The sequence below is a fragment of the Penicillium cosmopolitanum genome (assembly GCF_028827165.1).
Source record: "Penicillium cosmopolitanum strain IBT 29677 chromosome Unknown utg000006l:49.0-5199605.0:1.0-5204138.0, whole genome shotgun sequence".
Lineage (NCBI taxonomy): Eukaryota > Fungi > Ascomycota > Eurotiomycetes > Eurotiales > Aspergillaceae > Penicillium > Penicillium cosmopolitanum.
The window spans coordinates 4780239-4807426 of NW_026622676.1; the positions used below are offsets into that span (position 1 = coordinate 4780239).

Sequence of the window (27188 nt, forward strand, 5' to 3'; positions counted from 1 at the left end):
TTTATTTCCGGCTTTTTGTTACCAGCACACATTACCCTGTAGTTATGTTCAATAAGATTTCTTCTTTGGGGAGGTTGACTTAATGTGATAGACCAAGTAATCTAGATCTGTAGGCATCAAGTATAATCCACAGCCACGAGACCTTCCCCCGTGGATGCCTACCCGTGCTTGCGCTTGTGTCCTGCGCGGCCCGCCACCGTCATCACCGCCTTCACTTCGCCAACAAACAGTCTGCCGCTTCCATTCCTCAAGCTCCCCTTCTCCCCCCCCAAGTTCCTGCTTTTACTTCTCTTTCGTTTTAAGTTTACCTTTCTCCCTCTACGACCCGGAATACTTCACATAATCGCCAGCCATGGCAAGCCCAACTGGCCACTCGTGCGCAACCGCCCCCTCACCCCCCCTGTCACCCACCATCTCCGATAAGGCCCCAGCTAATTCGTGCGCAGCATAAACGTTAATGATCCCAGCTTGATCTCGCTGGTCAACAAGCTCCAAGATGTCTTCTCTACAGTCGGCGTAAGTTGAAGTGCCCTACCCTCATCGTATACTTTATATGCGGCATTCGTGGTCTCTTCGTACCCAACGACTGACACCGCCGCTTTCATTTAGGTTCACAACCCCATCGACTTGCCACAAATCGCTGTCGTTGGATCGCAGTCCAGCGGAAAGAGTTCAGTACTAGAGAACATTGTCGGCCGGGATTTGTATGCGCTCCTCAAACAAACCTCCTAGGGCCTTGCGCCGCAAGCTCCCCGCAACGGTGGCGGGGACCCCCCCCAAACATTATCGTCAAGCCAGCCAATGCTAACCTCAACGTTTCTGCCTGCTTTAGCCTGCCCCGTGGCTCTGGAATTGTGACCCGGAGACCTCTCATCCTGCAACTCATCAACAAGCCAGCCAGCGCACAAGCGAACGGCGACAAGAAGTTGGACACATCCGATAGCGAGGCCAACGTTGACGAGTACGGTGAATTCCTGCACCTGCCCGGGGAGAAGTTCTTCGATTTCAACAAGATCCGCGATGAGATCGTCCGCGAAACTGAGACCAAGGTTGGCAAGAACGCCGGCATCTCGCCCATTCCGATCAATTTGCGCATCTACTCGCCCAATGTCCTCACCCTGACCCTCGTCGATTTGCCCGGTTTGACCAAGGTTCCCGTCGGTGACCAGCCTAAGGACATTGAGAAGCAAATTAAGGACATGGTTCTCAAGTACATCAGCAAACCCAATGCCATCATTCTCGCCGTCACCTCGGCCAACCAGGATCTCGCCAATTCCGACGGTCTCAAGCTGGCACGCGAGGTGGACCCCGAGGGACAACGCACCATCGGTGTCTTGAGTAAGGTCGATCTGATGGATGAGGGAACCGACGTTGTGGATATTCTCGCTGGACGGATTATTCCCCTGCGTCTGGGCTACGTTCCGGTCGTCAACCGTGGTCAGCGTGACATTGAGAACAAGAAGCCGATTGCCTACGCCCTGGAGAACGAGAAGAACTTTTTTGAGAACCACAAGGCCTACAGGAATAAGGCTTCATACTGCGGTACTCCGTACCTAGCCCGGAAATTGAACCTGGTATGTTTGGTCATGGTAATAGAGGATGGCCGCAATCACAGACTAACAGGACTTCGCTTTAGATCTTGATGATGCACATCAAGCAAACCCTTCCCGATATCAAGGCTCGCATCTCTTCTTCTCTCCAGAAATACACGTCGGAACTTTCTCAACTCGGCGATTCGATGCTGGGCAACAGCGCCAACATTATCCTTAACATCATCACCGAGTTCAGCAATGAATACCGCACTGTATTGGAAGGAAACAACACGGAACTGTCCAGCATTGAGCTGTCTGGTGGTGCTCGTATCAGCTTTGTGTTCCACGAGCTCTACTCCAACGGTGTCAAGGCCGTGGACCCCTTTGATATTGTCAAGGATATTGACATTCGCACAATTCTCTATAACTCGTCGGGTTCTTCCCCGCCCTGTTCGTCGGTACTACCGCCTTCGAATTGATTGTGAAGCAGCAGATCAAGCGCTTGGAGGACCCCAGCACGAAGTGTATCGCCCTGGTATACGATGAGCTGGTGCGTATCCTAGGTCAACTGCTCAACAAGCAACTGTTCCGCCGCTACCCGATGCTGAAGGAGAAGTTCCACGCTGTGGTTATCGCCTTCTTCAAGAAGTGCATGGATCCCTCCAACAAGTTGGTCAGGGACTTGATCAACATGGAGGCCACCTACATTAACACTGGTCACCCCGACTTCCTCAATGGACACCGGGTAAGTATATTCGAATGAGTTATTTAGCTTGGCAGCCTCACTGACTTGCACAGGCCATGACTCTCGTGAACGAGCGCCAGTCAGCCGCCAAACCCACACAGGTTGACCCCAAGACCGGCAAGCCTCTGCCCGCCCGCGCCCAAAGCCCATCTTTGGATACCACTGGCGAGGCCAAGGAAAGTGGATTCTTTGGCAGCTTCTGGGCCTCGAAGAACAAGAAGAAGATGGCCGCCATGGAGGCTCCCCCACCTACCCTTAAGGCATCTGCCAGTCTGTCGGAGCGGGAGGCTACTGAGGTTGAGGTTATCAGTAAGTTCTTCTCGAAGCCTAACGTCCGCCATCAGTTGACTAACTCCCCTAAACAGAGCTGCTCATTACCTCTTACTTCAACATCGTGAAGCGCACGATGATCGACATGGTCCCCAAGGCTGTTATGTACACACTGGTGCAGTAAGTATTCGTCTCTTGATATCCTACCTTCATCCAATTTAACCACCATCCAGGTTCACCAAGGACGAGATGCAACGCGAGCTGTTGGAGAACATGTACCGCAACAACGAGTTGGATGACTTGCTCAAGGAGAGTGATTACACGATCCGCCGACGAAAGGAGTGCCAGCAAATGGTGGAGAGCTTGGGTCGCGCTAGTGAGATCGTCAGCCAGGTGCAGTAAAAAGGGGACCGGATCTCTTTCTCTTTGTTGGGTCCGATGACGAGCCGAATGTATGATTGGATTGATCGCGTTGGTGGAGTTGGGAATCGACCACATCTTCTTTGTTTGCAACGAAATGGAGACTTCGTACTTTCGCATTGACACCTTGCCCTTTACCATTTCTCTCCTGAGTCTAGTTGAATCGAGTGGGGAGCAAGAGGAACTTTCATTCGTGATTTTGCCCGAGTCTGGATTGTTTTAGATCTTGTCTGGCCTAGCGGGGGGGTTTCTTTCTCCTGATCTGCTGCTGCTGCTACCTTGGTGAAAGGAGTTCATGTTCACCATGCTGGGAATTTGGATTCGTTTGCGTGGTTTTGTTATCCTTTTTTTTCCAAATTTGAGAGCTTTATACCGTTTCCTCCCTTGTTTGCTGTCTTTTCTCTCTTCCATGAATCTTTGACGACGGAATCAATGAACGATCTTGTCTCTACTACACTTATGATATTGTCTAGAAATTTACTTTTCCTGTTTCCAGTATATTGAGCGTAGTGTACAAGAGATATAACAGTATTCTTAGTATGAAATTTTCGGATATTTACCTAAGGTACGCATTTACCCGTTTGGTCGCAGCTTACCATGGTTCACACCTAACAAGTTATACTGCAGATCGTGCAAAACATACTTCTTCTTTGCTCAACCTCAAAAAATCGGCATTTAAGACAGGTCAAGACCAGCTAAGACAAGTCAAAGTGAAGAGGCTCGCCGGATGAGCATCATGTTCTGGTTCTGATACAATAGTCTCTTCACAGGGTTGCGGATGCCACCACCATTACCACGAATTCGACTACCATCACACCAGATCGAGCTGGTGGATCGAGACTGCGCGCACCCCTTTCCGAATTTACATACAGACACCAGAAACTGAGAATGTCAAGCTGCATCCCCCACAAGGCGGCAATGCATGGCGACTGTTTGCCGAACTCGAGGCGACTAACCGATCTCCGCTCAATCTCAATCCCATCCCCATCCCCATCTCCATCTCCATTTCCATTTCCATCTCCATCTCCATCGATTCCAAATACCGATAAGTTATAACAGCACGGCGCAGACTTATCTGGGTATTGAGAAAAATTGCAAAAGCACGCGACAATTTAAACTCTCCAGCCTCCCCAAAGTTGAGACAAACAAACCGGTCCCACTGTCTAGGTGCGCTCGTACCAAGTGCACGTTGCATCGCGGTGAATCCGCCCACACAGCCCTGGCCACCCTCCAGGTTTTCGCGACCTAAGTCAAGGACAGTGTCCACTGAACCATACTTTACCTTCTTTAAATTAGGAAGTCATTGACCCGATCAGGTCGATCGGAAGCTCTAGCGCGGTAATCGCGTCCCGAAAAATGGGCTAAGGTACCACAACACATGGCTTGGTCGACTTTTGCAAACCCACTGTTAGCATCCTGAACCCGGGAACTACATTATCGGCCGGTGGATTGTAACCAGAGTGGTCTATACTCCATATGCCAAGGACGGTCTCGGACTAATGGGTCTTGCTTGGTTGTGAATGGCTTCCTTGATCGGCGCCGCGTGGGAATCCTTCGCAGATCTCTTGGCTGTGACGCTGTGCGAATGTTATGCGTGCGATAGGCTGGGTTTTAGAGGGGCAACCCTCAACTTGATAAACTAGCGACACTAACTTACCTTCTAGAGTTCCAGAAACTCCACTATTAGAGGGGCCGCGGAGCTAGCACGGGTACATCAATTTTTGCCACCATCATTTTAGTGCCCAGACAGCAAGAAAACCAGCTTCGACTTCTCCCGCGTTGAACTCTAGTTCGAAAGAGTTTGCCTGATTTTCATACCCGTACCTGGACGTGGGGCAAATGAATGGACCAACACCCTCAGGGGCTGATCGAGACCACTCCCCAAACATGAAGCGTTCCATATAAAGATCCGAGGATCTTTTCAGACCGGTCCCCTGGATGCAGAGATGCTTTTTTTCGGGTCGATCCTTTCAACCACTTATTCACAGCTGTCATGTCGAGCTTAATCGTACAATGGTTGATGACGCGGAATCCTCCTCCCATGAGCCCGCTGAATCGCCGCGAATATGACTCGGCAAGCAGTGTGGACGCCAACTCCGCCAACTCAGCAGCTGGCTCATGGATCATCGATCCATTGCCCTCGCTGCAGAGGGGCGGTCTCATCGCCATTGCCTCGTTGGCGATGATTTCTTCTCATTTCCACATTCAGTCTTTTGTGTTTCTTCACCTATCGTTTCATCTTCTGGAAAAAGTACTACAAACGCTACATTGGATACAACCAATATGTCGTTCTCATGTACAATCTCGCCCTCGCTGATTTCATTCAAGGATTGGGATTCATTGTCAGTCTGCGATGGATCGACCAGAACTCCATTCATGCCGAGGACCCGGGATGTTTCTTGCAGGGAATTTGGCTTCAGATCGGTGATCCTATGAGTGGAGTTTTCGTGCTCGCAATCGCTTTGCACACATTTTTGCAGGTCAGCTTCGGTCGACAGGTTAGCCACCGCGTCTTTGTATCCATCGTGGTCGGGTTGTGGATATTTGGAGTGATCTTGGTTATCATTCCGATCGCTGCCCACGGATCCCACGTATGGATGCCTTCTGTGGGATGGGTATGGTTTTTCCCTCGCTCCTGGACCTAGTAATTTCGAGGAATTATTGCTGACATTTCTTTGCTCGCAGTGTTGGATGACCACGCAGCACCCCGTACTCCGTCTTTGGACTCATTATATCTGGATTTTCACCGCTCAATTCCTGAACCTCGTTTTATACGCCATTATGTTCTTTCAACTCCGACGCAAGATCTCTCAATCCAAGATTCTGGGAAGCAGCTACACGGAAAGTCTCAAGCGCCTGAACCGAGTCGTTTCATACATGGTCCTGTACCCGATCGCATATATCGCCTTGACACTGCCGTTGTCTGCCGGGCGCATGGCATCCGTTAGTGGCCACTCACCGAGTGTGGCCTATTTCTGCGTTGCTGGTGCTTTAATGACACTGTCTGGATTCTGCGACACTCTCCAATACACTCTGACCCGCAAGAGTATCGTTTTGGAATCGGAGATCGAATCGAAACGAGAGGATGGTTACCACGACCTTTCAAGCCACAAGAAATCACGCTTTGGAACCGCTGGAGGTTTCTCGCAGAAGTCGAACGATAAGGGACCCATCTCGACGGTCTGCGCTGCCCATACTGGCAATGACTCTACCGAAGCAATTGTGCCGGGCGGCGATGTTGAACTTGCCAACGTCGACCATGTGTATCAGCATACAACGATCACAGTGACTCATGAACCAGCTTATCGCTAAACTTCTACGACACTTTCCTTTTTTTTTCTTCACATTTTTTGAAGATGGCTTATGGGAGGCTATCACCAACACTGTCCTTTTTACCACGACCTTTCTTTCTGACTGTACATACTACATACTTTACTAGATGAGACCCCATTTGTCCAAAATTTATGAAATTTAATTTCCATTTGGATTGGCTCCTATTATCCTTTCGTCTAAATGGTGAAACCATCTGAGAAAAGATGAGGGTACCCCCGAACTCGGAACCGAGAGCAATGATAGCAGAGATCTTAGGCCCCCTGGTGGATGTCCGGCCGCTCATCATCCAGCTTTTGAATCAGTCCGTGAATAGGACTCACAAACGGAGGCCTTACAGTCTTGGTAACTGGAAATCTCAACCCGACACATCCGAAGTCGGGAATCTCAAACTCGTCCTCCTCGTCACAGTAATCCGCCTCATTGTCCCCATCGGTTCTGCGATAGACGGGAGTCATCATGCCGGAAGCTACCCCCTGCGGAGTCATTTGCCAGATCTGGGGATTGCGGGCTTGCGATTTGATCCTTCTGCGAAATGTAGAGATGCTTATGTCGGCGTCCATCAGACTTCTGGATAATAGCGGTGGGGGGCAAGCCAGGGGATACTGGCACTGTAGGCATGTTTCGCTGTTATGCTCGTCTTGAATTGAGTCGCTGTCGAAGAGACTATCCTCGACCTCATGTATCTTCGTCTTGCTGATTCTGAGTTTGAGAAGTGGCACATCTAGAGGTTGGCATAGGTAGTCGTCAAGTCCCTCTGTGACGTTGGGGATGCGAAGCTGTCGACCATTTGGGAGGACAGCATAGGAGGATTGGAAATTGGGATCGGTCTAATTGTAGATGATCACAAGGTCAGCTTCCCCTCATGTCTTGTCACTTATCTCCAATACTTCATGATCCTGGGAACTTAACCTACCAGCAATGCATCGACTGTCGATATTTCACCCGTACAGCACGGGCAGCGGATATTGACCATCTGGAGAGGCTTGACCTCGATACTGCGGTTGAACGAGTCAAATATTTTGTTGTTCTCATCGGGGCAAACGTCGAATTTGACGCGGCTGCCGGTGCGCCATTGCCCATCTTTCTCGACATCGTTAGGATGGCTATCCGGCTGGGATAGTTTGATAGCCGTGTCAATCACAGTGTTGCAGTAGATTGTCTCCTTGTGCATCACCATATGAGGATTTGAGGCCTTGCACCCTTCGGGAGTGACTGGAATCCACCTGTGCCAACACATGTTGAATGTTGAAGGGTGGGGGCAATGTGAAAGTTGAGGGAGGTGAGTGAATTGCGGGAAAATCTATAAGGGAGCCAGTTGTTGTCTTGGGCTGCCTCCCATACCTCTATCAGCGCAACCGACCCAGTGTTCCTGAGTCGGCCCGTACCGCACGCATCTGACCACAGGTGGTGTTTGGTAAAAGATTGGTACATATAGCGAGCTCGCGCCTGAAGTCTCTCTCGCCTCTTGTTGTACAACAGATGTTAGATAAAATGTCTGCAAAATGGCTTCGATATGCTCTCACCTGATCTCCTTCGCATCCTGTGACGATATTGTATGAGGCTCTCACGGCGGCCAGTGATAGGAGAGTTGGTTCGGTAGTAAATAGAGAGCCCCGAGCATAGTTTATGATAGTTTCTTTGACCAATTGTGGACATAAAACAGCTGCTGGAAAAGGCTGTAAGCTTTCACATCGCTCTGCCGTATGAAAGAACGCTTCCAGATAGACTGAACCTCCTGATGCATTAATCCCTTTCCCAAAGGTATGTAGGCGAACTGCGAATTCGGGTTCAAGGCCAAGAGATGAGATCAGACCTCGACCTTGCGAGCCAATTATCCCATTCGAGTGTGCTTCATCTATCACGAATACCATGTTCCTCTGAGGTAAACTATCTTTGACGCACTTCACGATTTCTTTAGCTGGGGCTATGTCACCATCAATACTGTATATTGACTCAATAGAGACAAAAACCGTCTTCATGCCTTGTCGAACGCTAGGATCACCTTTTATTATCTCCGATAGAACTGTATTTAGTGAAATGGGGTCATTGTGTTTGAAATCACGCACTAAAGATGCCCGACTTTGACGGATTCCATCATGTATGCTAGCATGAACTAGGCTGTCGTGGAGAATAATGTCACTAGGACGAGGCAATGTCGAGAAGATAAAGCCATTTGCTTCCTATCTACTCCCAAAAAGCAGTGCGGATTCCGCTCGGTTAAATTGTCTTGTCGCCATTGGGCGATATCACCAGTTCGATAAACCCGACCACCTAGACTTCATTGGTCGTCATGACTTGCAAATCAAACATAATGGATATCGATTGGAGCTCGAGGAAGTGGAAAGGTTGCTCCAGAAAAACCCTAGAGTCAATTAGGCTGTGGTGTTCCAGCAATGTCTCAACTCTATCCCTGAGGTATCGCGTCTAATTCCATGCATAGTTTCAGAGGGGAAGAAACGGAATTAGGAGAAGAAATCAATGTATTCGCGCAAGAGAATATCCCATCGTTCATGGTTCCAGACACCATCGAATTCCTATCTGCGTTCCCACTCACTCACCGTGGGAAGGTTGATCGACCACCAATAGCGAAGATGGCATGCGACCGAAAGACACATATACAGAGCCAACAACAGGCAAATATTGCCCGCAGGGGTGCATCTAATATTTCGTCTCTCGCCCAGCTTTGGAAGGATGTCCTGGGAGTGACTCATGTCCACGAACAAGACGATTTCTTTTTATCGGGTGTCAGCTCTATACAATCCGCTGCATTCATCACCGCCATCTACGACCGAACAGGGCACCTCATTACCACGGATGAGCTCTATCATAACTCAGAATTAGGAGAACTGGAAAAGCTTCCTTATCTCAGAAATTTCAGAGACCAAGAAATTCCAGATGATACAATGACCTGTAAGAGAGATATTGATCTCGTTGACGACCTGTCACTTGTTATCGACTGGGAGTCTGAAGATGAAGGCAAAGTCTTCATTACTGGGGCGACCGGCTTTGTCGGAATCAATATGCTGAGAGACCTATTGGATCGACCAAGGGTGAAACAAGTTGCATGTCTCGTCCGGAAGAAAGGAAACTCAACCGCAGAATCCCGCGTCTATGCTGAATTGGAGCGATACGATTTATTTTCAATAGCATCCCCCGGTATCATGCAAAAGATCATGGTACTTGAGGGTGACATGGCAGATGATAATTTAAGCTTGGGCGAAGAGACTTTCAAGTGGTTAGCCAATTGGGCTAGTGTCATCTTCCATATCGGCGCGAAGGTCAACTTTTGCGATACATACCAGCAACACTATCGCGATAATGTTTTAGGGACTCGCAATGTGCTAAGACTCGCTGCAACGGGGCGTCGCAGTGCCTTGCATTATATGTCCAGTATTGATGTATGGGGCCTACGGGCTTCATTACGGGTACGAGACAGCTTCTTGAGAACGGGCCACTTTTACCGCATCTTCAGGCTATGCGATATGATATCGGATACGGTCAGAGCCAGTAGACGGCCGATGGCATGGTTCGGCGCATGCAGGAGAGAGGACTTCCAGCTGCAATCTATCCCCTGATCAAAACCTCTCAGCTACAGTCGAAGAAACTTGTGCCATTATAAACGAAGCCGGCTATTCGGTCCGGATGGTGGCATATAATGAATGGCTACACCAGGTTATTCGAACCCAGAAGCCCGATGGGCCTTTGGCACCTTTGCTTCCCCTCCTACAAGAGCGAGTGTTAGGCCAACTTACACGTTGGGAAGTAGGGCAATATTCCCCTCGGTATGATTGCTCCAACACTTTGCGAGCTATTGGGGATAGCTCTGGGGTCAACTTTATACCGTTTACACCTGATCTACTGAAAAAGTATATTGCGTTTTGGAATCGGAAAGGATTCTACCAAATCTGATTAACTTGAAAAATTCAATTACTCTTTGAGAGTCTGCAGCTTGAAATTATAGCATGAGTCAGTCTTAGATGAGTCCAACTAGAGATATAGAATTGTGCGCGAGACATGATGAGATGGATCCATCAGGCTAGATGTTGCCCCTTGTCACACTTAGAATCGTCATGAGCAATTTCCATCACCTCGTTGTCGGGGCTCGCAAACGCCTTCTCGCCAAAGGCAACAGCAATTTCCTCCAGGGTATGATCGGCCGTCTCGACATAGTAGAAATGCGACACTACCGCCGAAGACAGACAGAAGAATGCGATGATGAGGTAGAAATACCCATGAATACCGGCGAATGCGTCCGGCGATACCATGCCTATAATAAAGTTGAAAACCCAGTTGCTTGTCGTAGCAAGGGCCATTCCTTTACTGCGTCCACGAAGTGGGAATATCTCCGCGGGGATGAGCCAAGGCATTGGTCCCCAGGTGAATCCGTAGAGAATATTATACAGCATGACGAAGGCATACTGGCCGTTTGCCTTCATTTGAATGCTCAAGGGAGCTTCGTTAAACACACAGACAATGGATAAGAGGACAGCCATGCCGAGACCTTTTTGGTTTCCAGAATTAGCCTTTTGTCGTAAGTACCCGCATGAAACTATAGCTTACCTCCTACAAGAAGCAGTGGCTTTCGACCCCATCGGTCTGCCAGCCACCAAGTTGCAACAGTCGCAGCAGTATAAGGCAGTGAATTCGCGGCAGTGAGCAGCAGTGACTTCTTCTCATTGTATCCGGCAGAAGCTAGAGTGCTCGGAAGATAAAACGAAATGATGTTGATTCCGTTGATCTGGGCATACATCTGGGCTGTGATTCCCACGATAGTCCGCTTGCGATAGCGTGTGAACATTTCCTGTTCAAGATTCATGAGTAAGTGATCTAAATATTCGCGGGCAGAAGCGCTAGGAAACATACCTTCCAGGTTGATTTTCCTTGACGGGCCTCATAGATAACTGCTTCTTGAATCTCCATGTAGACCTTTTGCACATGTTCTGCCTGTGTGTCTCCATCAGAGTGCAGATCGGCAATAGTCTGCAGACTCTCCTGGCTGAAACCATTCATAGCAAGCCAACGAGGCGTTTCGGGGAGAAAGAAAGACGCGGCAAGCAGAATGAACGACAGGATGATCTGAATGATGAACGGACCCTGCCAAGACATATCACTCGGCAAGGCGAAGAAGAACCCATAGTCAACCCAGCAAGACAGCATGTAGCCAGCAATTAGGAATGTGTACTCAATGCCCACCATTAATCCTCGGCGATGGGGTGCAGCAATCTCGGTTTGAATGATAGGAACGGTCATTGATAAAAACCCAACGCCCAATCCTTGAATCGTGCGACCGGCCACAAAGGTACCAAATCCAGGTGCAAACATTTGGATGAACGCGCTGAAGAAATATATGAAGGCACCAATGCGAACACACTTCTTACGGCCGATAATGTCACCTAGTCGACCTGCCAGTAGTGATCCTACTGCTGCGGAAGCCTGCAGACATGCGACAGATATACCGGTGATCGAAGGGTTTACACCATCCGTGCTTCCATTGGCACCCCCATAGTCTTTGAAAAAGCGAGATATGAAGACCGAATTCACCAGTAGACCGGACATAATACCTAAAAATTCAGCATATATTCATTGGTCCATTTTTGATTTGGCATACCTGAATTGTAACCGAAAAGGGCATCACCCAAGCTGCCAAATCCACATGTTGCCCAAAGCAAGGGTTTCCCCGTGAATGGATAGCGGGCGGTCATGGTCTTCGGCTTGAGCTTCTTCTCTAGCCAGCCCTGCTGCTCTTCAGCCAAAGCAGCAATGGCTTGGGAGCGGTCTCCCGGGGTCAGTGTAACCCCTGCATCACCAGCAATTCCTTTGCTCTCCATAGTAACGGAAGAAAATGATAGTGTAGTGAATTGATTTCGCTGACGAGAAATTGAATTGAAGATTCCTCTTGAATTTTCTCTTTCTGCCTTCACATTGGGCAGAACTCTTATATTTCTACCCCGCGATTTTCCTCCACGGGGAAGAAGAATATCCTCCGACTCCAGGCCGGGATTATGCGGGATAATGGGGGGTGGAGTTCGAACGAGATGTCCACATCCCAAACCCTTGTTTGTACCAGTCTCCGCAGGGCTGGGCTATGTCGTCTTACCTTCAAATTCCTAGCAGCAGAGTAATTGACAGGATTTTTACCTCGTGGATTTCTGGATAGTCTCCGCAAAAACTATACCTGAAGTAAAAAGCCTCATCTCGACCGCAAATTCACTTGGCTAGTGACTGGCGATTGGGTAACTATCCATGAAAGCCAAAAGGAGCTGGGACGGAGGTGGATCCCCTTCGTTGCAGGTCATTCTGATCCGGCGGCCTATTTGATCTGTGAGTGGTCACTCGGTTCCGGGGATGCTGTTGTCGGCCCGCCGGAACGCAATAAACAACTCGGATGCCGATCCCGACCGGCTTTGAGTGACCCGTGCTGATAAAATGACTTTAGTATTAGGGGAAGTGATGAGGGATATTGTTTTTAATCCACCCAGTTAACCGAATTTTCGCTCCGGCACGGGACAAGTAGATAGAAAGGCGTCGTAGCTTCGGAACCGTAATTATCGCCAAGGAACGAATTATAACTAACTCCTCGTATGTTAGGTAGATCTTAGAGTGGAATCTTCATCTTTTCCTACAGACCGCAGCAAGTATGACCATTTTGCAAGATCCTTCTCTGGTAGGTGTCTTTACGAAGCAAACTGTGCTGTCCCTTGCATCGACTGATCGATTCTAGACAGCCAACCGGGCCTTTGTGCTCCATCCCGGAGGGAAGTTCACTTATGAACAGCGCGCCGTTCCTGATCTCGAGACCGATCGCGATGTAATAGTACGAATTGTTGCGACTGGCCTTTGTGGTTCCGATGTAAGAAGACGGCCCTCACATTGATACTCTTGTACAGCAGAGTCTAATTTCGATACCACCGCAGGTTCATTACTGGCAACATGGTCGCATTGGACAGTATGTCGTGGAGAAACCAATCATCCTAGGCCACGAGTCCTCCGGGATTGTCGTGAAGTGCGGTAAAAAGGTTACCGACCTTGCAGTTGGTGATCGCGTGATGCTTGAGCCTGGGTTTGCCTGCAACATCTGCCATTATTGCCGCGGTGGTCGTTACAATCTATGCGAATCGATGCGCTTCGCAGCGACTCCTCTCCTACGACGGAACCCTCGCCAAATACTACCGCGCCCCCAGCGAATGCTGCTATAAACTGCCGTCCCATATTTTCTCTCCGCGATGGCTCTATGATCGAGCCTTTGAGCGTGGCAGTGCACAGCTGTCGACTTGCGGGATCTCTGCAGGAGAGCTCGGTTGCGGTTTTCGGGGCAGGACCAGTCGGATTGCTTTGCTCTGCTGTTGCACGCGCATTTGGAGCTTCGACTGTGGTTGCTATTGATGTCGTTGATAGCCGCCTTGCTTCTGCTTTGAAGCATGGTGCTACCCATGCATACAAAATGGACACTGAATCTCCAGAGATCAATGCGAAGGGATTGCTGAGTTCAGTCGGGCTGGATTATGGATTTGATGTTGTTCTAGATGCAACCGGTGCCGAGCCTTGTCTATCCTGCGGCATCCATGCTCTTACTCGAGGGGGTACTTTCGTACAAGTTGGGTTGGGCAACCCGAATCCCTCTCTGCCAGTCGGTCAAATTTGTGACAAAGAGGCCGTATTCAAAGGAAGCTTTCGCTATGGGCCTGGAGACTTTAAAATGGCGATTGATCTGTTAAACTCGCGTCGAGTCAAACTTGACGGGCTCGTTACCCATGAGTTTTCATTTGAAGACGCGGAGGACGCGTTTAAGAATGTTGTTGGTCGCGCTGGAATTAAAAGTGTTATTTATGGACCTGATGTTGACGAGAACGAGGCGAATAAGTTCAATTAGCGCAAGATCACAATTCAAATCCAACTCTCATGATAGCGGTGCGATGAAGAAGCCTCGAAGGGCATATATGAATATCGTATACTACTGCCGTTTTGGACGATATTTCCGGGAAAAATAATATTTTTAAGTCCGTAGTAAGTGAATGTACATAAACATCAGTCATTGTCGTTCAAATCCATTCCATGTCGTATCCCACAGCCAGCACAGCCCGCCGTCGATAGCGTCATAAGTACTCTGCCGCAAGCCATCTTCAACAATGCCAGAGGCATTCCAGTCATAGCCTGAAGATGGGCTCCAGTTGCCTCTTGGTTGGATAGTTTCATCAGCGAAGGTTCCCTGCACAGGAGTTTCTGTACCTAGGACCAAATTCGAAGCAATTTCGTTGCTGCCGAAGACTGCATACTCACGTTAGTTCTCATACCTTATACTCCCCCGATATTCCCATGAAGTGCCCAAGGCATTAGACGTACCATATTGTACCGATGTTAAGCTTTCATTAAGCCGATCTGCTCTACTTGGGGGTAGCCATGTTTGATCTCCTGGGTGTTGGTTGCGGGATTCCAGGGTTGGATTAAGAGGCAGGCGAAGTGTGTCTTCGACGGACATAGATTCATGATAAATCGAGTCCTGTTGAGACAGGGCGTGAGGTTGTCTATTCGGGCCGGAAATAGGTGCAAAAATTGTGGCCGATTCTCGGTGCAAGAGTAAAATGACAACATTTCTCAAGACGAGAGTACTTTGCTTTGACAGCGCAGAGCGTTTCCCAAGTAGATCCTGTAGACGCAAAATTCGAGTAATTGTTCGCTTGATGTCCTGTGCCATGTCGGAAAGTGGCTCTGAAAGGGCCATCACAGCGAGAACAATTGCTGCATTGAAAAGATTGATGGCGAGAAATGCAACTAGATGGCTATCTGTGGCAAGCTGAGCGAGAACAGGTAGTTCTGTCACTCGGGATGTTCTCACTGCTGCATTCATCCACAATCGTGAGCTGTCATCCTGGAATCTGGAATTCATCCCGTCGAAGTTCCAACTCGATTGGGTCATTGCGGGGCCTGCACTGGAATGATCAATAGGGCTGTCCCCTTGGAAGGCTGAGCCTCCCTGGGTTTTGTTGGAAAGATAGTCAACCTGTCGGTTGAGTAGTGGTCGATGCAGAACAATAAGAACATTATCGTAGGTCAATTGTAATGCCAAGGACTGCAATGCATGGACTTTGAATTCGAGGTCTTCATCAAGAGACAAGTCTTGTCCCAGGTTCAAGGAAAGATGGCTTGGTAGTTGACTCGACCATCTCTGAAGGTTTTGTGTTGCTTCTTTCGCTAGCTCATAATACGCATCTCCTGTTAGATTATCGGAGCCAGTTGTCCGGGAACCAAAGACGATCTCCAGGGCCGGTGATGCTATCAAGTATAGCTTATTGAGTTCCCGTTGATAAGGAGAGTATGTGATGAAGCTTTCCGGATCGGCTGGCGCTGCGCGGAAAAGAGGATTTTCTGGAGTATCGACCGGCATCTCAACATTGCAATCCTTATCACTGATTCCTAATGGCCGGCCGTATGTGATTGAGGCGAATCGGTCCCATGTATAAATGGTCCACCAAATTCTTTTTCTTTCCTCTATGTCCTCGAAGGTTCCTCTGGTGGACCGCCGATGGAACCCCAGTGATTGGGACATTTTAATGGTGGTCCCTAACAGTGAAAATGAAAGGCTTGGGCGACCGTGGTAGACGTAGTGAGACCCAAGAAGAACACAGGTCTGAATTGCTGTGATAGATGGTCGATCCATTATCTCCACGAGATTTGATTCGACTATTTTCAGCAACCGTGCACTCAAGGTTCGCCATTCTTCCCCAGTATCGGCCAAATCCGTGCCAGTCCTCTGGGATTGGTACCACGTCGCCATTGCGAGCATGACTGATAATAGCAACAGCCAGGGCTTGTCGGAAGGATTGGCAGACCCATCTGCGATAGAATTAAGCATCTTGCGGAACTTTGGCTCGTAGATAGCTAATGAGAACCAATGTATGGCATCAAAATATTCTTCGAGAAGGCAGTAAACCAAGTCCATAGGAGGAAATGGACCTCCCAAGATTGACGAGATGGGCGATCGTTGATAGTCTTCAGCAGCAGCGGATGCCGAGACGCTGTAATTAGTACTGGCACCGGCGCGATAGCCAGGAATGGCAGATGTGGTGCTTTCGTCAATATGTTGACTAGAAAGTTCGAAAATCCGTTGAGCGATTCCTAGGGCGGATTGAGCCTCATCGCAATGAGTTGGCGGAGAAAGGATTCCCGTATTTGAAGAAACAGAGGGCTGGTCTATCCTATCAGGGGAATCTGCAGACCGAAGCCCATCAGATGGATTGCGAGCGGGGGCTCGACCACTTCCAAGATGCGAATTGCGATTAGGTTGTGAGATATAACGCTGATCACCATGAGTAGGTGTTCTTGCTAGTTCCCCTTTTTCTCGCAGTGAGTGAATGATTCTTTGCAAGAAACATAGGTGAACTTACTTCCGCGCAGTGGTTTTTCGGGCCCTGCTTGTTGGAGTCCGGCTTGAAGGTAGCTGTTGGCAATCGACGCCGGCTCGTGCGCAGAGCAAACATGGTCTTTCATTGTCGCACTACCATGGATTCTTGATTTAGTAACGGCCCGATATGCATGCAGGATGCCGAAGCGCGATCACTCTACCCGAGATTTATGAAGCCGACATCGTTCGCAGGCGGTCCTCACTCGAGTGGGGAGCCGTTGTGGAGTCAACTCTCTACCTGAATTTGAAGGGTCATTCGAGGCCATTCTTCTTGTTGACCATTGATCATGTTCAGGTGTACTCGATCATATCATTCAACTCAAGAAAGGCAGACCGGTTACACTTTTGGGGCGCGGAAAAAGGTCCCTCCGCAGGCCCGCAGTGGCGCCAAGGCCAGTAATAAACGGGCAATAAAATGTAATAAATTGTGTTCACTAACTTGGAGTATCTTCTTTCACCTTGGAGAGAAAAGGTTGATTCTATTATATTTAAAAGAACTGAATTTGAATGTTGGAATATTGATTTTCGATGACTGGTGCATAAGGTGCAGTACTAGTAGTATCATCATCGCCAAGTCTACTTCGAACTATGCCGATAGACATAATGCCAATCGTCCTTCTTGATATCCTGTCTCACCTTATAATTCTTCTCTGCAACCTCTAGCACCTTAAGGTCCATATCGGCGACGCAGATTCCCTCCTCGGATCCCATTTTCGCAACAGGCCCCACCAAAGGAAGGGTGATTTGCGACAAGCCGAGGAAATCCTCGGATGGCCCGGCAGCATTGCAGAAGATGATACCGCAAGTGTTCTCGAAAGCGCGGGCTGTGAGTGTTGTTTCGAGGAAAAGTCCTTCTGTGTTTGGATTGTACTTGATACAATCCGCAGAGGCGTCGTGTGGGGTCCCTGGACCCATTAGCAATGAGAACAAGAGCTGTAATTGGGGTATAGGCTTATCACTCACAGTATGTGGGGATGATCACGATGTCAGCCCCATCGGCAATCAACTCGCGGAATGCCTCGGGGAACGCCAAATCCCAGCAGATCAGCATGCCCACGCGACCGATCGGTGTGTCGATGGCAACATGGCGGTCCAAGCCGGAAGAGGTGAGGTGCGGGCGCTCAGGGTGCCAGATGTTCTTCTTGATATATGATCCAAGGATCGAACCATCGTTAGATATAAAATAAGCTGTGTTGTAGAAGATGGGGGGTTCCATTCGGTCCCTCCTGCTTCTCAATGATCGTTCCGGGTACGATGCAAATCTTCAATTCCTTTGCGAGGGCCTGGTAGTTGGCAAGGTACTTGGCAGAATCAGCTGCTTGGATTGCCCAGCGGGGATCATTGGGAACCATTCCACTGAGATGGTATCTGAGCGCAGTGTTAGTAGTAGATTCGGTTTGCCAACTCGTTTGCACCTGGTGGCAACGCCATGGATAGACGGAGGCATTGCATACTCAGGCAGAACGGCTAGCTCTGCGCCTTCAGCTGCAGACTGCCGGATATAGTTGCATGCAGTGGCATGATTTTGTTCTGCCTCCACATCCTGCAAAGTCGATCAGTTACCAATTGGATCCTCACTGCGTCATAGATAGCTGCCCTGGGCAGCGCTGGGGCTGGCTAGTGGTCTGACCTACCTTGATATGCCATTGGATCACGGCAACGCGTCGAGTTGATGCCATCCTATAGATTTATTACTCTGTATTTTTTTGAAGGATAGAAGTTCCAGATGTTGTCAGGAAGCGTTTATAAAGTTGGAGTGTGCACGATGATACTCCGACCCCAAAATTTTGGAGACGGTGGGTCGCGGGGGAAAACGCGAATCACATCGCTGCAAATCCAATCCCCGCGCCGAAAGGGTTCTGCAAGCAATCGCGGGGCAATAATTTCTCGGGGTATGAAAGAGCACTGGCATTAATGACATTGCTACATTATTATTATTAGTATTGGATAGTTCGTCTGTAATCTAAATAATAAAGACAAACGCCGAGATGGTATCCCTCCCGAATGGTAAGATGATATTCAGGCCAACCCTACTGCCTCGAGCGAAAATGTCGGTTTCTTACTCACGCGGTAGACGAGCCTATCAGTCCAGAAATGAGAGAGAACGGCATGAAGGGTGGGCACAGCACCGAATACCGTACCCGCAATGGGGAAGCAGATACGGTCGATGAGGAATTGCGGTCGATACCAGAGACGACGGGCACATCCAGTATCGCCAATGTTGGCTTCGTTCATGTCCTCCATGCGAGAATCAAGATGCAGTTTATGCCACCACTCGTATAAAAACAGACAACCATTCATCCCGATGAAAGAAAGAGCTCGCAAGATCTCAGTCACAGTGAATGCCCATGCTAAAGTCGGATGTATTTGAGTCGCCGGAGTAAGAAATTTGTATATCACGGAAAAAATCATGACGATGGTAAGGTGAGCGGGGAGGAAATGCGCCTCCCAGAGGAGAGAGAGCAGAGCGAAGTGGCGGGGATGCAGGAACGAACATCGATGATGGAAGCGAAGATATCCCAGCGTGCGTCGCGCTGCAAAGCCGGTATCCAAAGCTCCCCACATGTGTCGCAACGCCTGGCGATATCGCGCGGCGCAGGTATCGACCGTACGTCGCCAACCGTGTCGGCTATCACTGGAAACGTTGCACTGACTAGCAGGGGAATGAACCACGCGGGAAATAATATTCCCCGCGGTTTCGAAGTAGCATTTCAGCAGCATATGCATGTCTTCGCCGATAGCAGTGGGATCACTGTCCCATCCACCCACTTTCTCGGCCAAAGAAAGAGGCAAGGAGTATACTGAAGTAGGAATCGAAATCCATGTCCCCGGGTACATCGTTGACAGTCCAGCGAAGCCCCACATCAGATCGGCACAGCGCACTAGGGCCGGTACTTCATGGGAGTTGCGGTCAAATAGAATAGGACAGCAGTAAATGGAGCGGTCTGCTTCATCCTCATGTAAGTAATGGAGGCGAAGGATCTCAGTGAAATAATCACGGGAGAGGTGCGTGTCCGCTGTTCCAGTGTTAGAGGTGAATTGCAGTTGGATGGTGGTGTAGATTCATACCGTCCATTACCGTGACCATAACATCGCAGCAATCCATCTTCAGCTCTGTGCGATGAACCTCCATGATCCGCCGGGCAGCGCAAGCTACATTTGAACTCTTCCCGGCGATCTCGCCCTTTATGCCAGCAGGATGGAAAGTTGTGTGGATATCAAGGAAGCAGTGTTCGAAAGTGGATACGAGATGACCAGCTTTGTCGGCGGCGATAGCCTCTTTCTGCTCCATGGCGAGATAAATCTATGTGAAAATTTTAGCTTTTGTCCTGAATATCTCCATTTGCTGTCGAATCGTACCTCATACTGCGATTTGGCTCGCGGGTGACTTGCCAGCACCTTCAGGGTTGTTTCCAGAGTGTGAAGGTCTTCGCAGTAATTGGGTAGAATGATTGCATGGATAAGCTCTTTCTCAGTCAATTCATGGACAGTAATAAAGTCCTTTTTGTCAAAAGACGAGATTGTCGCGTCCGGCAAGGACACTGGGGATGGAGGCGCGTCAGAATATAGCTGATATTCCGGCCGTGTAGGCTTCGGGGAGGGGAAAGGAGAAGTTGCAAGGCGTCTCTGGAAGACCTCCTTCGTGCTTTGAAGGGTTCTGGAGATTGACCAGGCGAGACGAATAGTGAATCCAAAGGTATGGACATGGAGCAAGACAGTGTAGATGATGAAGGCCTTTTGGGCCAACCCCAGCCCACTCCATGGGCCATTTTGTGTAGGAGGAGTTATGGAAGGTGTTGGCAAGAACCCCTTCAGCATCGGAGACTCCAAAATGTCGGTAAAAGCGCAGAGCAGCAGCAGAGCTAGGCTGATTAGGCTGAAGCCAGGCAGACAGCGAGTCACCCACCCCAACATTGTGAGTAGAGGGAGCGGAGAGAAAACAACAGAGGGAAAAAGGAAACTTCGTTAAGGGACCCTGACAGTGATAAATAGAAAAGGGGAAAAAGCCAAAAGTCACGAAGTATCGTGACCACGAAAATAGGAAGAGAGTATGTCAGAGGGATGGGAGAAGGCAGAGTGAGAGCGGGTCAGGAGAGATGCGATCTACAACACATGAAGATGACCCTGGATGGAGTGAGACGAATCAGGCCTCAGACCCTGAGCACAGTGGACATGGAGACAACCGATAGGTAGACCCTGCATCTGGTCAGGATATGTATATAGCTACTACTAGTAGAATACTCAGTACTGAGTACTGCTGAGTACTCTGCTGATGTACGATCTACATAGTGGAGTCAAAGCTTGGCACACCGTGGGAGCACCATTGGCTGTGAGCATTTCCTGTAATTAGGCATGGCATCAATTATGGGTTTACGAGTACTGTGAAGAAGGGGTCAGGGTTCGGTATATTCCGTAACAATACGGGCTATATCCTATCTGCTGCTTCTATTGACCAACGACCATGCGGGATGTGCCCAGCGAACCGAGGGCCAGTCCCACTGCGAGTCCACCAAGCCATAACTCTCCTTCCCCCGTGGCCTTGTGCGCATTCAACGCCCAATACCCCCAGCCCGCTCCAACCTCTTCCAAATATTCCACTAAATGCGTCCAATAGTTCACGTCTCCGTCCGTGGGTTCATCAGGTGTGCCAACCTCCCCTACCCACACCGGCGCTACATCCTCCTCTATCAAGTACCCCCAGTTCTCTCGCATCGCCGCCGCAAATTCTTCATATGTCCTGCGTGAATATGGATATAACTGGCCCCATCCAGACCATTGATAGACATGTGCGGAGTATACCACCCGGTCCGGTACGCTGAGCTGCACGGGTCTTCTCCGTACCCCGGTCAAGTCATTCGCCGAGGAGATTCCTTCGACGATCATAAGCCACTCAGGGTTCCATGCTAAGAGGCGTTCACTCGCTCGCTCCGCGGCCTTGGCCCAATCTTCCCAATGCATCGTTCCCCAAAGCCCACGCACCTCGTTGCGAAGGTCTGCCCCTAGGACTAACGGGTTCGATACCAACGGCTGCATCACCGTCTCCAATTCTCAATCCACTCGTCCTCACTCTGGGAAACGCGACAGAAGATTTTCCCAAAAAGCCAGTCGTTGGACCAGCCGGCGTCGCAGGGGTTAGCGCCACAGCACCATGTCGCTTGTGTGATGTGGTTGTTGATTATAACCAAGAGGCCAGCTGCGGTGAGACTCTCCACCACAGCGCGGAATACATCCAAAGCTCGTGCTGGGACTAACCGTTGCCCATCATGAAGATCTAGGTTTTTAGATATTACCCTCTCGTCGATGACCGGATTTGCCCTTACCATCTCGTCAGCGTAGGGTAGTCGGACACTGTTGAACCCCAGCCGGCGGATCAACTGCGCGATCTCATCCCGATGTCGAACGTCCAACCCACCCGGAACAAAGTCGATGTCACTTGCACCATACCAGTTGATACTGACGAGTCTGAGGGGGACTTGGGCTGCATCGATGATATGACGTCCCTTTGTGCGGAAAGGTGGGGTGAAGTTGAACAGGGTCGTCCTCGCATCTCCAGACGTTGGCCGAGCGGGGTCCAATCGAGTTGGCTCTGTGTATACAGAGTCCGTAGACTTCAGTACAGGGCGGGTAGGAATATCGATAGAATTTGATGGAACTGATTCTTGATCGAGAGTCCAACCAGCGGCCAATCCTGGCTTCATGAGCTCGCTCTGAGTCTTGACATGGTTGGACTCAAGATTCGCGTAGATTGCCGGGTTGGACTCTGTTTCATATTCTCCCATTCTCCCCATAACCAAGTGAAGTATGACTAGCACACTGGTGGCCAGGACAATCAGTACCCTTCGATTCCTGCGGATCCAGTTGATCGCCATCACCACGATGGGGAACTTGGTGGATAGAGACACTGTTCGACACTGATCTGGATCGACTCGCCGATTAAGGACAATGGTATAGATGGGGCGATAAGATGACACACTGTCAGAATGCCCAGTTACACATTCATGATGATGATTCTATCCGGCTGGGCCGGTGTGGGAAGAAACGCTCGATGAGTGTTGACCAATGATGCGGCGTTGCGAGGTGTCCATGGGTGCGTTAGGGCTTCCCTTGGTCAATCCATCGATCTTTTAGTTTCTATCTCGTGTTAGTCAGGATAGAATCGACCTTATTATTTCTATCAATTACCTGCTTAGCTCCTTTTCTCTAGTAAGGTTATATCGTGAAAAATGGAGCGAGGATGGCTCTCCTCCCAACGTAAACAATGAATGCCAAGGAATAGTTCAGCCGTGTGACGGAGTGTCTCGTAACGTGCTCATCCTTCTGATTTCGATTTACTTGGCCAGATCCATGCCTTGATTCCTAAAGGTAATAATACCCAACAGGAAATATGTGAAGAGATTCATTCGGATTTTCTGTTGGTGAAGTTTTGCCAGTTATCTGATTGAATAACCAAGATAACCACCAGTTTACAAGAGTCGGGCGGTGCAAAGACCGAATTGCAAGACCTCATCCGGAGCTCTAATCATTTTACCTGTATCTTGACAAGCTACATGCAAAGACAGGTTCATGTTTCAAGCTCAAGTCGAGAAATTAGATATTATCTTTGAATCATCGAGTTCTTTAACTTGATAAAGAGCCTTGTCTCCCTTCTCGAGCTGTCAAATGACGGAACCTTCCGGAGGACGAAGTCAAAGATCATTGACTGATAGACTGGAATGTGGCTCTTTTGTTTGACTGTGTCAATTTGAGGCTTTGATTGGACATTGACAACGGGTTTGGATTTAGACTATGCAACCAAGGCCTTGAACGCCGCCATATCAGGAATAGATTCGATCGAATCTAAACAATGGCATTATTAGAGCCGTAATTTAGGAGCAATTCTTTGAAAAGGTGATACTTTTGCAGTAAAGAAATATCGAGTGGCGTAGCACCATCTTAGTTGCGATTAGCGGAAACACGGCTGTCCTCAATGAATTCATGGAACTAACTTTCAAAGGCCATTGTACAATTTCTCGAAAAGACCTTGACAAAGGTAGACATCTCGAGTAATTGATCAGGGGGCTAAATACAGTTAGTCTACGATCTGGTTCAAAGCGACAAGAATGTGGCCAAGCCACAGACAATATCGCAGCGCCCACATCTTTTTTGACGAATGACCTATTTTACCAGCCTTATTACAGCTAATGATATTTTTTGGTGATGGCTTGCAATTTTACCACCGTTAATATTGATCTAGATTAGATATAAAGCCATTGCGAAGACCGAGAAAAATCCTATTCTCTCCATCGCCGCTCGTGATTGCCTTTTAATTCAGGTTCATTTTATCTTCCGCAGCCATGCTCAAGACCGACTGGCCGACATTGCCATCATCCTCTACAATGTTTTACATGAGAAGAAGAACATTAGGTTTGGACTTTTCGGTGACTATGCGATCAGCGTAGTCCTGGATGAAGATTCGCCACGAGGAGCCGACAATATCAGCTGTATCATCTCTACCTCGAAAGATAATCTCACCAAAGTGCTTGATGGAAAGGAAGGGTTTGTCGTTCTCCCGCAAGCCCGCGAGGATCATCTTATTTTTCTATAGTCCGAATTACCAAATCGGAGTAATCCTATAATGGTGGAGTGTTTCTGCGAGTATCTTCCTAGTGAGTAACCCCCACCCCCATTCTCAATGACTGAACATTTTAACTAACTTAGCATGATTTAGGCAAGAAATCGAGGAGTAATCTTATAATTGTCCTTTATATTGTTTATTGGAAGAAGCACAAAGGGGGACCTTCATGCTTTATCCACCCATTCTTCCTGTTCAAGGACAAGGTTCGTCTGACCGCGACTCGCGCCAGGTTTCACGATAGTAGCGATCTCCGGCTCTTAGAGAAGAGATACAAATTGCGGTTTAAACACCTTCATGAGTTTTTAGATCTGGCATACATTGGTCAGGCTATCAAGAACTTTCCCGAACTTGATCGTCTGTTTGCGAGAATTGGGGTCGATGTTGAGGCGGCTCTTCTTGCCTCTGAGTCTCTGGACTTGGAGAAACTCAATCCACCCGGCTCTTTCGAAGTCCAGCTCCAGTTGTCGGACATTCAGTTTACATAGACATTCTACTGATCTGATAGCATATCCTGCTGCTTCGGGGACGATCAATCTCCATAGAGCTAGCCTTGAAATACCAGGCTGTCGAGGTTATTCTTCGAGGTGGAAGGGTTCAGCTTGATGAAAGTGTGCACTATGGGATCCTTGCGGAGTATTGATATTTTTTGATAGTATTTGGGGTTTCGCGATGTGAACTTGTACTAGTTTTTGCTTTACAATTTGATTTTCCTATTATTTTCAGACCGAATTAGGACAGAAATATCGTTTGTGTAGTATATATTTACGCTGGATGCAGCCATTGGTTTCGTAGACCGTAGTATTCTCTAAGATTTGCATGCGCCACAAGATGTATGTCACCTATGGAGGTATATTCCTCCTATAAATAAACAGTATGAAAGGAAATAGAGATCGATGTGGTAGTGGTGTTGGAATTAAAGTAGGCGTTCACGCAATCCGCGCTGACGCGTTCGGCATACGTTATGGGGCTGCGTGACGGGCTGCGTTGTAGGGCTGCGTATACTCTTCGAAACTTGAACTTCAGCCTGGCTGGATACTGAGGTCGGTTTCGGACCCCTACCAATTGGCCAGTGGATTCCCACTGATCTACGGACTGCAAGAAAATCAGGAACGAGTCATCAGCTTTAAAGCAAAGGTTATATTTGCCCTCGGTGAACGAGGACTAAGTCCGGCAGCAGGTCAGCGCCAAGATCGCTCAGCCACTAGGGCGATCGCGCTGCGCATGCTGGGCCAGACGGAGATGCTGAGTGGCCAGTTCACTAGCCCCCGGTGGAAACCTACTGGCAGCCCACTGGAAATCCACTGGAGAATTCATCATGCATCCTCGGGTGGATCCTCCCAGACCCACTGGTCGTTATCTACGGCCCTATGGCTCTGGGGGGTCTTTGCCCGTGCATCCTGGCCCGACATCGAATGGTGCCAAGGGAGGGGGGAGCCAGAAGCCAGTGTTCAAATGCGATCGAGTTTAATTTCTTATAGCTTGGGATGATCCCTCCTGCAGTACCTGCTACTTCTCTCCTTAAAAAGATATTCCTGCCAGTATTGATCTCGCATCGCATTCCTGAATCCTTATCTCCCTTGACCGCACTGGAATACCGCCAAGATGCTTCTCCTTCAATCACTTCTCCTGCTCGCACCTTTCTGGAGTATCTTTGCTCTAGCCACTGCCATTCCACTGCCCGTTAGCGATCTGCTCTCCGAGCAAAAGGCCATCGCTGCCGAACAATCACAACTTTCTGCACCCAGCTCAACCATCGACATCACCTCCGTGCCATCCCAATCACCTGAACCAGAGCACAAGAATCCCATTCGCAATGGCGATCCCTACGGTCTCTCAGACTTTGGTATCGACCCAGCGCACGTCACTTCCGAACAAATGCAAGCACTGCGAGAAGCTGGCATGATCCGAGAGCTCGATGATGATGAGTCGAGGTGAGCGAACCCGGCCACATCCACACCCACCTGAGCGAGTCATTGACTCCTTGCAGCGCCGAGTGGTTGCTATCCTACGTCAACTCTTGGCCTCTGCTCAAGATATGTCTTCTTGGCACGACCGCCTTCGCCGTCATCAAAGCCATCCTACATTTCAAACACCGCTGAAACCCGGGGCGCATGGCACCCTGGACTTTCTATCCCATCTTCTATGTGTATTCTATTTTCTAGCATTATTCCCACTTAGCATTCAATGATATCCCCCAACGAAAAAGTTGGATCGACTTTCGAAATTTCTACCAAGCAAACTTGAAACACCACACCACATCCACAGTCTTATTTACCATTCCAAGCAACCACCCCCTCCCCGGGGATTCCCCCGGAAGCGTGGGGTGATAGATAAAGAAACCAGCTTGTGAAACCCACCAAACGATGAATGGCTAATCAGGGTCAGCAGCTCGCATTAGCGTCTTGGCGCCCAAGATTCTCGGCATTCTACTCTTTCGGCTTGCCCCGAATTCCTTACCAACATCGGCAACCCGCTCCTTTCTCTAACTGATCTGCAGCGTCCAGGTACCTAAGTCCCAAGATGCCCAGATATGGTCGTCCTAGGCATCTTCAAGTATCTTGCCAACGCGCGAGGAGGGTTTCACTCGTTCATAACAAATTATACACAGTTCATCATCCATACACAAAAAACCAGGGTCCACACGCCCACACCTTGGTGAGCGGTCCGATCGAAACGCGGATCCGGCGCCGCATCTCGGTTGTATGTCAGTATGAAATCTTTTGATAAAAACGGGGGCTGGCTCCCAACTAAACTGCCAAGTGACCCAAATCGCGATCGCCATATACTAGAAGTAGTCGGGGCCTAGCGAGTGATGGCGACATCTCTGCCAAGAGAACTTTCGGGCCAAGAGTTTCTGAATGAGATGATCTCAGT

At 49.1% G+C, this 27188-nt stretch overlaps 13 protein-coding genes across 13 annotated transcripts; 7 read left to right on the top strand and 6 right to left on the bottom strand.

Moving 5' to 3' along the window:
* Positions 1 to 352: 352 nt before the first annotated feature.
* N7509_006316 (dynamin-like GTPase vpsA) lies at positions 353 to 2949 on the top strand (the record flags this gene model as incomplete). Its single annotated transcript, XM_056630953.1, has 9 exons — positions 353 to 375; positions 447 to 516; positions 610 to 704; positions 833 to 1574; positions 1637 to 1990; positions 2020 to 2277; positions 2331 to 2586; positions 2643 to 2727; positions 2781 to 2949. 9 exons carry the CDS (start codon positions 353 to 355, stop codon positions 2947 to 2949), a joined length of 2052 nt encoding a protein of 683 aa, XP_056490255.1.
* Positions 2950 to 4960: 2011 nt separating this feature from the next.
* On the top strand, positions 4961 to 6279 carry N7509_006317 (uncharacterized protein; the record flags this gene model as incomplete). The annotated part of the gene is made up of 3 exons (XM_056630954.1): positions 4961 to 5142; positions 5177 to 5582; positions 5653 to 6279. 3 exons carry the CDS (start codon positions 4961 to 4963, stop codon positions 6277 to 6279), a joined length of 1215 nt encoding a protein of 404 aa, XP_056490256.1.
* A 272-nt stretch (positions 6280 to 6551) lies between these two features.
* N7509_006318 (uncharacterized protein) lies at positions 6552 to 7537 on the bottom strand (the record flags this gene model as incomplete). The annotated part of the gene is made up of 2 exons (XM_056630955.1): positions 6552 to 7127; positions 7214 to 7537. The coding sequence occupies 2 exons, from the start codon at positions 7535 to 7537 to the stop codon at positions 6552 to 6554; spliced, it is 900 nt and encodes a 299-aa protein (XP_056490257.1).
* Positions 7538 to 8732: 1195 nt separating this feature from the next.
* Positions 8733 to 9875, top strand: N7509_006319 (uncharacterized protein; the record flags this gene model as incomplete). The annotated part of the gene is made up of 1 exon (XM_056630956.1): positions 8733 to 9875. One exon carries the CDS (start codon positions 8733 to 8735, stop codon positions 9873 to 9875), a length of 1143 nt encoding a protein of 380 aa, XP_056490258.1.
* Positions 9876 to 10331: 456 nt separating this feature from the next.
* On the bottom strand, positions 10332 to 12128 carry N7509_006320 (sugar porter family MFS transporter; the record flags this gene model as incomplete). The annotated part of the gene is made up of 4 exons (XM_056630957.1): positions 10332 to 10801; positions 10861 to 11101; positions 11164 to 11861; positions 11909 to 12128. 4 exons carry the CDS (start codon positions 12126 to 12128, stop codon positions 10332 to 10334), a joined length of 1629 nt encoding a protein of 542 aa, XP_056490259.1.
* Positions 12129 to 12937: 809 nt separating this feature from the next.
* On the top strand, positions 12938 to 14170 carry N7509_006321 (NAD(P)-dependent alcohol dehydrogenase; the record flags this gene model as incomplete). Its single annotated transcript, XM_056630958.1, has 4 exons — positions 12938 to 12964; positions 13022 to 13150; positions 13215 to 13360; positions 13432 to 14170. 4 exons carry the CDS (start codon positions 12938 to 12940, stop codon positions 14168 to 14170), a joined length of 1041 nt encoding a protein of 346 aa, XP_056490260.1.
* A 159-nt stretch (positions 14171 to 14329) lies between these two features.
* Positions 14330 to 16785, bottom strand: N7509_006322 (fungal specific transcription factor domain-containing protein; the record flags this gene model as incomplete). The annotated part of the gene is made up of 3 exons (XM_056630959.1): positions 14330 to 14565; positions 14641 to 16629; positions 16683 to 16785. The coding sequence occupies 3 exons, from the start codon at positions 16783 to 16785 to the stop codon at positions 14330 to 14332; spliced, it is 2328 nt and encodes a 775-aa protein (XP_056490261.1).
* Positions 16786 to 17275: 490 nt separating this feature from the next.
* N7509_006323 (carbon-nitrogen hydrolase family protein) lies at positions 17276 to 18378 on the bottom strand (the record flags this gene model as incomplete). Its single annotated transcript, XM_056630960.1, has 5 exons — positions 17276 to 17604; positions 17663 to 17961; positions 18002 to 18067; positions 18154 to 18242; positions 18334 to 18378. The coding sequence occupies 5 exons, from the start codon at positions 18376 to 18378 to the stop codon at positions 17276 to 17278; spliced, it is 828 nt and encodes a 275-aa protein (XP_056490262.1).
* Positions 18379 to 18718: 340 nt separating this feature from the next.
* Positions 18719 to 20614, bottom strand: N7509_006324 (glycosyltransferase family 2 protein; the record flags this gene model as incomplete). Its single annotated transcript, XM_056630961.1, has 3 exons — positions 18719 to 19716; positions 19769 to 20003; positions 20060 to 20614. The coding sequence occupies 3 exons, from the start codon at positions 20612 to 20614 to the stop codon at positions 18719 to 18721; spliced, it is 1788 nt and encodes a 595-aa protein (XP_056490263.1).
* A 531-nt stretch (positions 20615 to 21145) lies between these two features.
* On the bottom strand, positions 21146 to 22479 carry N7509_006325 (cellulase family protein; the record flags this gene model as incomplete). The annotated part of the gene is made up of 2 exons (XM_056630962.1): positions 21146 to 21705; positions 21768 to 22479. 2 exons carry the CDS (start codon positions 22477 to 22479, stop codon positions 21146 to 21148), a joined length of 1272 nt encoding a protein of 423 aa, XP_056490264.1.
* A 1417-nt stretch (positions 22480 to 23896) lies between these two features.
* N7509_006326 (uncharacterized protein) lies at positions 23897 to 24284 on the top strand (the record flags this gene model as incomplete). The annotated part of the gene is given in 2 exon segments (XM_056630963.1): positions 23897 to 23917; positions 23934 to 24284. The coding sequence occupies 2 exon segments, from the start codon at positions 23897 to 23899 to the stop codon at positions 24282 to 24284; spliced, it is 372 nt and encodes a 123-aa protein (XP_056490265.1).
* A 30-nt stretch (positions 24285 to 24314) lies between these two features.
* On the top strand, positions 24315 to 24799 carry N7509_006327 (uncharacterized protein; the record flags this gene model as incomplete). Its single annotated transcript, XM_056630964.1, has 2 exons — positions 24315 to 24345; positions 24408 to 24799. The coding sequence occupies 2 exons, from the start codon at positions 24315 to 24317 to the stop codon at positions 24797 to 24799; spliced, it is 423 nt and encodes a 140-aa protein (XP_056490266.1).
* Positions 24800 to 25916: 1117 nt separating this feature from the next.
* Positions 25917 to 26249, top strand: N7509_006328 (uncharacterized protein; the record flags this gene model as incomplete). Its single annotated transcript, XM_056630965.1, has 1 exon — positions 25917 to 26249. One exon carries the CDS (start codon positions 25917 to 25919, stop codon positions 26247 to 26249), a length of 333 nt encoding a protein of 110 aa, XP_056490267.1.
* Between the last annotated feature and the right edge of the window lie 939 nt (positions 26250 to 27188).